Source organism: Trachurus japonicus, unplaced genomic scaffold (assembly GCF_045865225.1).
Source record: "Trachurus japonicus isolate A0001 unplaced genomic scaffold, Traja_1.0 AP030561.1".
Classification (NCBI taxonomy): Eukaryota; Metazoa; Chordata; class Actinopteri; order Carangiformes; family Carangidae; genus Trachurus; species Trachurus japonicus.
The window spans coordinates 1-10132 of record NW_028220694.1 but is presented as its reverse complement, the minus strand read 5'-3'; the positions used below and the strand labels follow the sequence as shown (position 1 = coordinate 10132).

The following is a 10132-nucleotide window of genomic DNA, read 5'->3' as shown; positions in this document are numbered from 1 at the left end:
TGACACTTGTGTTTTCCATGGCAGGATTTTTTAAGTAATGCAAAAGTATTCAATTGTTCATTTTCACTGACATTTAACATACAGATGTCACTCCTATTGGGGCTGTAAACTTCATTTCTACCAAACTCACAAAGTTGTATCCTCTAATAAAGATGATTATTCATCAGATGATGGTCTGACTCACCGCTGAGCTTCTGTTTCAAGTAATGCAAGCGTATTCATTTTCACTGACATTTAACATACAGATGTTACTCCTATTAGGGCTTGTAGCAACCAAAAACGTAATAACGGCCAATAACATAATAATTTTGGCCATTTTAAATGTAATAAAGCCAATAATGTAATAACATGCCAATAATGTAGGCTAATAAAATTTTTGAGCCAATAACGTAATAACATTTTGCCAATAATGTAATAAGTTATTACATTATTGGCTGGTTATTACGTTATTGGCCTAGTATTAAAAAAAACTTTTCTATAATTGGTGTAATTACTGTGTTTTGAGCATACACAGTAATTACACCAATTATAGAAAAGTTGTTTACATGCTTCATTATTAATCTGATTGTCACGAGCTTATATGTCTAAGGCAAATGTCAATATCCCAAACATTATAGCAATATATGATTTTGGGGTAAATATCACAACAATTAACACTGTGAAAGTCTAAAGGTAGATGTTTGTATTGCTCCATACAGTTTAAAGGTAGTTTTTTTTATTTATTTATTTTTTTTATATTGTGAATGAAAACACTACCTTTATACTTTCACAGTATAAATATAGAACCTATGCTATGCTTTATCATCACTGTAAAAAACAAAAAACAACAACAAAACATCGAAATGTCACTTTATCCAACACGGGACCTTTAAGCTCAACGTGTTGAAAAAAAAATTCAAATAGAAAGAGAATGGTAAAACCAAATCAACTCCATTGCTCCTCCAAGCCATGCTGGGATTATCACATTTCACATGGTTTGTCTGAGGCAGGAAGTTATACATGACTGAAACCATTCAATAAACCATTCAATACACAAGTTTGGTTATGTTTTGGAGGTTGTTGATAGCCTACAATGCTTACTTCTTCCGTTTGCAAACATATCATTAAGCATGGTAGAAGTGAGAGAGAGAGAGAGAGAGGTGAAAGATAGTACATATCTTGGATGAATAAATATGACAACTATGTCATCCACTTGCCTATTTTTGATTAGCAAACTGCACAAAAACTGCAAAAAAGCCTTTTATTTCCAAGAACTGCAGTCATATTTATGTATTATTACATTATCAGCACCAGTTATTACCAGCCAATAATGTAATAACTTATTACATTATTGGCAAAAAGTTATTATGTTATTGGCTCAAAAGTTTTATTACATTATTGGCACGTTATTACATTATTGGCTTTATTACATTTAAAATGGCCAAAATTATTACGTTATTGGCAGTTATTATGTTTTTGGTTGCTACAGGGCTATATACTTCATTTCTACCAAACTCACAAAGTTTTATCCTCTAATAAAGATGATTATATATCAGTTGATGGTCTGACTCACCGCAGGGCTTCTGTTCATCAAACTCAAGAAATTCTCCATCAGTTTGTGGACTGTGATCTCTTCCTCTTCTGCTTTTTTGTATACAATGGTCATCTGACAGTTCTTCAGATGCAGAAGAGAAGCTTCAAGTGTCGTTTGAGATTTTTCAGAGTTGTCTGTCTGACTACAAAGAAGCTGTTAGAAGTGCAAAAACTGCATTTATTTCTCAATTAATCAAAAAAAAAAACTGTCATAGGCCACAGGTATTGTTCAGTGCCTTTAATTCTTTGGCCAATCCGTGCGACGCAGCCATAGTCACACCTATGCCTATCCTCTGTGACAGATTCTTAAGATTTAAGAGAAAATATCTGTCCTCAGATCCTCGTTGTCCAGTTCCACTGATCTTGACCCTCATATTGTAACTATGTGCCCAGCAGTGTGAGTAATTTTAATGGCAGCTCTACAGGAAATTGTCCATCATCTCCGCCCTATTAACTCCTCATTAAGGCCCCTTTTTATACTTAACAGTTTGTCTCAAGGGGCTTTGACATCATAACAACAAGGGATCCTTCAGGAAGGGCAGACGAGAAAACAGTTTACGGTATAACAAAATGTTTGTACATGAAGGGGGTTTTCGACACTGTGGGGACATCAATCCTACGTGTCTTGTGTCTGGTTGTGTTCCTGCTCACCTTAAACATGCTATTGTAGAATCACTGTTAAAAAACAAAAATCTCGATCCCATTGTACTCTCTAACTTTAGGCCCATTTCCAAACTGCCCTTTCTGTCCAAAGTCCTGGAGAAAGTTGTTTAATCGCAGCTTCAAGATTATTTAGATCAACATGGTATCCATGAAAAATTTCAATCTGGTTTTTAACAGCTTGACAGCTCTTTTAAAGATTTTTATTCTATTTTCATTATATACTGTATGTTGCCCCTAAGTTCTATATTTGAAAAGCATAAAGTCTTGTTCCACTGCTTTGCTGATGATGTTCAGATATACCGTATTGACCCGAATATAAGACGATATTTTTTCCATCAAAAAAAGTCAGAAAAAGACGGGTCGTCTTATATTCAGGGTCTAGATATTTATATATGCAAATCAGCGGGTGACATCAAACAACGTCTGTCCAAGCAAGTCAGGGCAAATTTCTTCCTCTCACACTCACACACACCAGTGACCTGGAGAGATGCAGCTGCATCTGAGAGGACGATTTCGCGCGTGTGCGCCAAGTGTGTGTGTGTGTGTTGCCCCTTCGCCACACAGCAGAGCGCTGCCCCACAGTTACAGCTCAACTCGACTCGGTTTAGGTCATTTTAATCACAGCTGACTCCTTCACAGTTCCTCCGGGGGCGGGGTCGTCATATCACAGCGGCTACGGCCGTGTTGTCACCAGGGACAGGGACACACCAGACACGGAAGCGCCGAATAGTGAGGCAGATAAGCAAAATAATTGTGCGTTTTAATGACTAAAGCATGAAACTTTCAGCATTTCATCTACATACCCCAAGGTTTAATTTCAGACGTGGAACCACTTTGGTGGCTGACCTTAAGGGGTCTTAAGGGGTCTTTGACCTCACCATTGCATTTTTCCACATTATTCTCCATTGGAAACATATGAAAATCTGGGAAGTAAATCATTACCAATAAATTTCTTTACCATTGTGTTTATGAAGGTTTGTAATATCATGTAATAAAATGTTGAAATTCAACTCCAGTGTGAAACCCCCTAAAAAACTACTCAAAGTTGGGATACCCGTAACCAGATTTTGCAAAAATTCCGAAATGTTAAATTTGGGCTCAAGTATCTTGTGAGGGGTCAAACTAGGGGTTTTTCTATACCGATCCGAATTACATTTATAATAACTTTTTAATAAATTTAGCGACATCACAAAATCCTGGAGGGTCTGTATAATGTCCTACAAGAAAATAGGCTATAGAATAAAAGTTATATTATTGAGTATTTAGTAGTAATATGTGACACAACCTCTGCCATGCTAAGGAATAGAATGGCTTCTCTGTAATACATTCTATTGGTGGTGGTGGGGGTTCCAATGAACAAGAAAAGTGGGTGTGGCTGTTTTTTTCTCCACCAAGGAGTGTTTTGGGTGTAAAACTAATGTTTGCGATCAACTCAGAATCATGAAAACCCCCTAGTTTGACCCCTCACAAGTTACTTAAGGCCAAATTTAACATTTCGGAATTTTCGCAAAATCTGGTTACAGGTAGCCTACCCCAACGTTGAGTAGTTTTTTAGGGGGGCTCCCACTGGAGTTGAATTTCAACATTTTATTACATCATATTACACACCTTCCTAAACACAATGGTGAAGAAATGTATTGGTAATGATTTACTTCCCAGATTTTCATAGGTTTCCAATGGAGAATAATGTGGAAAAAGACCCCTTAAGACCCCTAAAGGTCAGCCACCAAAGTGGTTCCACGTCTGAAATTAAACCTTGGGGTATGTAGATGAAATGCTGAAAGTTTCATGCTTTAGTCATTAAAACGCACTGTTGTGGCTGTCTTTCAACCAACTTCAGCCGCTGAGTAACTTAAAGCTCTTTTGTGACGCGTCCAAAAACTCCATGGGGCCCTAGTTTGCTGGCGCAGCGCAGGTGGCGCAAGGTAGCGCAGCCGGTCTAATGCAAGTTTCGACCAGCGCAGCCTAGCGCAAAGTCAGATTGGAAGATTGGCAGATCGCGCTGCGCTGAGATAGATGTGGCCGCGCAGCAGGGGGAGGCGTCACAGATTCAGCTTGGTGCAGTGGAAGTTTTGTGTGAAAATGTCCCACCGAGGTTGCGCTGAAAGCTCGCCACCTCCAACCAGGTCTACTCTCAGCGCAGGGCGGAGCGCAGCTGGTGCAGTGGAAGTTTGGCTGACTGACCTGCAGTGCACACACGTCACCAAGACCTCACAGGCAGATCTCCACAGTTCCAGACACATTTCAATGCAATAAATATCCACAATAACCACTATTTAATGCAACTAACGGAATCAACACGTGAATTTATATCTATATAGATTGTCCCGTCACATCTGACGTCAGATCAAAGCAGAGATCAAAGGCTGTCGGTGCGTAAAGGAAACTCCACCTGAATTAACACAGCAGGGACGAACTGGCACTGAAAAGCAGCTGTGGATGTCCCAAAAGCAGGACTGAGGAGGATGACTGCATGTCGCTGCCATATTGAGATACCACTCTGCCCTTGTGATGATCCCCTTTATTTATTTATTTATTTATTTACTTATTAATTCATAAGCGCGTGCGACCGCATCACGCAGCCGTAATGAAAAACAAAACACAAATCATTATCTCTCTTAGTCCACCACAACAGCCTCGGTATCAGATAGTCAGTATATAGCCTACTACAGTATACTCAGCATCTCTATCACAGAAAAAAAAGAGACGGACAGAGAGAGAGAGAGAGGAGGACAGAGAGAGAGAGAGAGAGAGAGAGAGAGAGAGAGAGAGAGCATCCTTTACGCTGATTTCATGGTGTTTGTTCATGTTGTGATTAGTGTAGCCTACACCTCTCATCTTATACACAGGGTTTGAATAAATGTGAGTTTCTTTATTAGTTTATTAGTTGTTGTTTCTTACATTGGGCAGCCGTTCTCAGTGTATCAGATCAATCCTGGTTAAGTATATTAGTAAACTCATTATTGGTCACTCTGAGCTCGGACCTCCGGACCAAAACAGCTGTTTCCTCCTGGGAGAGGTTCGGCCTCTGGCGTCGCTGTTTCCTCCGTCCATGTCCAAGTATAAAATGACAAACTTGCAGCGCGCATCACCCGCCGCGCAGTTAAAGGTGAGGAGAGGAGCTCCTTTGATTGATGAAGATCTGACTCGGCTGTGTCAAACCCACTCCACGCCTTTCTCTCCTCCTCCTGTCTCCCTCCCGCCCTCTCTCCTCCCTCTTCACCGTTTGCGCCGGTAGGAGGGACGAGGGGAGGGGCTGCGCTGGTCTAAGTCTGACTGCGCGGCCCACCAATCTTGCGAAATGGACCTGGGCCACACCCCGTTGGCGTGGCGAAGCTGCGCTGCACTTAGACTTCGCTCGGTCTAGGAAACTAGGGCCCATGGGTCCACGATCAGTTTAAAGTGTTTATTGTGACAAAAATCAAAAAGACCCAACAAGCAGTTGTATCAAAAAGGGAAATTAATACGTGCCCTTTCAATAAATAATAATAATGATACTGGTGAGATGATAAAGTGAAAATGATGGTAAATTGACGGTCAATATATGAGCTTAGTTCTCTCTCTCTCTTTGTGTTCAAAAACTCCCGCCACCACACACACACACACACACACACACACACACACACACACACACACACACACTAAGTAAAGAAAATAACCACACCCCCCCAATGTGTGAATGCAAATGACATAATCAACGCAATGACGTCAAACCTACAGCAAAATGGCAGGCAAAAATATATTTTAGCTTCTACATGCACAATTCCTTCCATATATGAGCTTATCTGCCCCACTAGAATAGCTGCGAAGTGCCGAGAAGCTGAGCCAGTTTCCTTTCGGGGCTCATGTTAAACGATTGTGTCGTTCACACCAGACGTCCTGCAGTGATTGTTTCGGTGTCTGGTCTATTTTGTAGGCGAGCTGCGAGCGATGGCGTCAAGCCGGGCAGGTCAAACAAAGAAACACGAGAGAATCCGCTCAACTTTCAAAATCAAAACAATTTTCAAAATAAAACACCGCAATTGATGCGTGTGCCTTTTTGTGTAAACAGAGCGCAAGAGAGATGGACACACACCTACACACATTCAGAGAGATCAGTGGGCGCTACAATCTACCAGAACGTTATTTCACAGATACTGAAAACATGATTTTAAAAAGATTAATTTTTTCTTTGATTTTGTCTGAAAAAGGTATTTTTCCAAAGACAGGTCTTGAAAAAGGGGGGTCGTCTTATATTCAGGGTCGTCTTATATTTGGGTCAATATGGTACATGCCCTTAAAAATTAAAAGCAAATGTGCATTGCAACCTCTGCTTGATTGTCTGAACGAAGGTAAGTTGTGGCAGTCCTCAGATGACGTCAGTAGCTTTAGACAAGAGTTGAATGACCACAACAGCTGAAGCCGTTCTGTTCATTTGCAAAATGATAGTTGTTATCCAATGATCTTTAACTTCTTTGTGTAAATCCATCACTTGCATTCACTTAATGATAATGATACTTAACAATATCCTTAGACCTTGACCTGGAAGAACACTGGTAGTGCATACAAAGGTTATGAATAAAGAGAGGACAAGTGTACCAGTGCACCAGGACATGCAGCCACAAGGGTCATGGGTGGGATCCGATCATGGACTGCTGCAGTTAGGACTCAGCCCACGTGTGAGCCACTGGAGCATCCTATAGCTTCGTCTTCAGATCAACCCAAGATGTTCACAGAGGAAGGGGTCGACCTCACAGAGAAACTCGATCATCTCTGAACTGGCAGCTTCACCTTTCTTCCTCACTGTGTCGATAATAAAACGAGCTTTGTCTCCTCTGTTCATCATCTTGTCCACTGACTCCACCTCAGAGTCAGTAAACACCTTTCTCTCCAACAGTTTGTCCAGCAGACTCTTGAGAACAGGTTCTGATATTGCATCAATGAAGCTGCTCCTTGTGTCCAACAGCTTCTTGTTGTCCAGAGGACTTGACTCACAGGATCTTTTCACCCCAGTCAATGAAAGACAAACTCTTCTTTCCCAGACACAGACGGAGCTGTTGGTGTCTTTCAAAACAAGCTTAATATGTTTTATGATTTTTTCTAATGCGATCTGGAATGATGGAAAGAAGTTGTCGTAGTCATCACTGTAAAATTCAGCTTGTGTTGGTTCAACGTGCACCGAGTCGTCTTCAGGACAAGTGGACAGGGTGTACAGCTGATCTGGCTGCAGTTTACAGTGTGGAGACGTCTCTATGTACCTCTCGTTCCCAACTAACTTCTTTCTGGTGCGCTGCACATCCTGCAGAGAAACATTTTTTGGTAGCAACAACACATTGATCAGAGATTCATCATCAGGATCAGTGGAGGGTCTGTAGAACAGCAGAACCAAGGCTCGGACTGGGTCAGCTGGTGAGTCTTCATCCTTGATGTTACCGTAACCAGAAAAGCCAGTGATGTTTATAATGACATGAGTGTCTGTTATCTTCTGAGGAGTGATGAACTCAATGTTGTCATCGTTCACATGAGCAACTGACAAGAACTGACATCCTCCTGTGGATCTGATCTCACAGTGTGGGAGGTGAAGCTGACACACAGACTGCTGGACACATGTGATGTCAAACAGGGGTCCTGCAGGTTTCTTGTGGTGTTGAGCCAGTAGCCTCCTGTTCCAGGGGACCATGCTGTAAACCACGGTCCCTTCTCCCTCCATGTCAAACAGCAGGTCTGTCACTCTGCACTGGTACAGGCCTGGACGGGAGCACTGGAAACTGTAGCTTTCATTGTCGTCTTCATCAGTGATGTCAGGTGTAAACTCCTCATAGCTGGTTGGTAACGACATGTCAGGTAAACTTTGAGCTCGTGTTAAAGTCTTGTTGTTAGCAGAAGTTACCTGTCTAAGTGATGGAGAAAGAAGCAAACAGCTGGAGTCTCTACTTAGACCAGGACTTGAAGAGGAGCTATGGAGCTGATGAAAGGCTGGTAGGGTGTTTGTGACTGAGTAGTTAGCAGCTGTAGCAGATGCTTCAGTTTCCATCAGCAGCACAGAGTCATCGTCTGGCTCACTTTCAGGTACAGGCACAATCTGAGCTCTAGCACTTACTCTTTCACTGTGGACAGTTACATTCTTAGTGACAGTAGATTTGTATATATTTTCACGATACACATTTTTACGAGACCTTGGGTTCATTGGGGGATAATGAGCTTCACAGTCAGATAAAAATATGTCTGAACGATCAGACTGGCCTCTAATACTTGAAGTTATATGAAGTGGTGAGGGACAACCTCTGTTTTTTTGAGTTAAAGTTCCGCGGACGGGTGAAAACTCATAATTATGAGGTCTTTTTTTGCCGGCACACAAGTCGCCTTCATTATAACGGTGACGAGTAGGGAGTAACGTGTAGGGTTCATCAAGATCATAGTTTGCAGAATCCCCTCTGCAAATCCTGGACAGAAAACCTCTGATCCGCCTGGCAACCCCGCTAAAACAGGAAGATCCTCTTTCTGTTCCATTTTGTTTCACATTCGACGCCATTTTGCTGCGTTTGTGTCACAATCAGAGTCAGTGAATCTGAATGAGCAGCAGAACCAGAGGATGACTGGAAGATGTTGCTGTTTGTCTCCTTGAGACACAGGTCTGTCTTGAAGGTCACATCTGTCATTCATGGGTTCATTTCCTGTCCATGTTTTCAGCTCCTTCTTCAGCCTACAGCGACTCGCTGACTTTCTGTTTCTATTTGGCTGCCGTGCGTGTTTCTGCTCCCAGACCCTGAAGTCAGACAGAGGATGTAGAATCAAAATCTCCCATTCACCCAACACAGAGATGTGTAACACCAATATCTCAAACAATAACCCCAGTGGCCGGTTTATTTGAAACACACAACTAAAGAGTAACTAAAAGCAAAAAAAACTTAAACTAGAGTGTAATATTAGTGTGAATATTAGCTCTACTATGTTAACTAGCTCATGTAAATAACAAAAACTCAACACAAATGGAGACAGATGAGGAGGTTTCTAAGTACTAAGAAATTGACATGGCAGGATTTCTAAAGTATTGCAACAGTATTCAATTGTTCATTTTCACTGACATTTAACATACAAATGTTATTAGGGCTGTATACTTCATTTCTACCAAACTCACAAAGTTTTATCCTCTAATAAAGATGATTATATCAGACTCACCACTGAGCTTCTGTTTATCAAATTCAGGAAATTCTCCATCAGTTTGTGGTCTGTGATCTCTTCCTCTTCTGCTTTTTTGTATACACTGGTCACCTGACAGTTCTTCAGATCCATATTATAAGGACAGATGTGTTCAGACCACTGTCTATTTCACTTATACTTCCTTTTACATAAGGTGTATCTACACAAAATATAGATATGTTCAATTTTCATTTATCCCACAATATTGTCGTAAGGTGCTTATGAGGGCAGGTACTTTTGCTCTGATGTCTCCACCATCTCAGTAAGGGTGTGTCAACTCTAAATGTCTCTGTGGTCCTTGTTGTTAGGACTCCCTCTACTGACAGTGATCCGCAGTACAACAATGGATCAGTTCAAGATGGCAACAGCAGCTTAGACTGAGTGAAAATCAAAAATGATTGAATGCCACAAAGCTTTAACCTTGAGAGAGGCTCTTTTGAGGTATCTCCTTTGATCTCACAGTTTTTACACAGTATTTTTTTTTTTTTTTTACAGAGAACTTAGATTTTTTTCCACCTATATTATAATGTTCCATGTTTTATGCATAATGGATACTTCTGTGATCAAAATGCTAAAACAGAACTGCAAAAATGATCTGTCAGTTTTTTCCTCAAGCTATGTTCCATCACTCCAGGTGATTATAGTAGAAATCATAAAATGTGTTTTTGAGAGACACCAACAGTTCCCACTGTGTCTGGAAAAGACAAATTTGTCTGTT

General features: G+C 41.0%; 1 protein-coding gene across 1 annotated transcript; it reads right to left on the bottom strand.

Moving 5' to 3' along the window:
• Positions 1-6921: 6921 nt before the first annotated feature.
• Positions 6922-8114, bottom strand: LOC146960228 (uncharacterized). Its single transcript, XM_085772517.1, has one exon. It carries the CDS (start codon positions 8051-8053, stop codon positions 6926-6928), a length of 1128 nt encoding a protein of 375 aa, XP_085628643.1. The 5' UTR covers positions 8054-8114; the 3' UTR covers positions 6922-6925.
• Positions 8115-10132: the final 2018 nt, after the last annotated feature.

Coding starts and splice junctions, on each gene's coding strand:
- LOC146960228 (XM_085772517.1), bottom strand. CDS start 8,053: ATGTCGTTACCAACCAGCTATGAGGAGTTTACACCTGACATCACTGAT.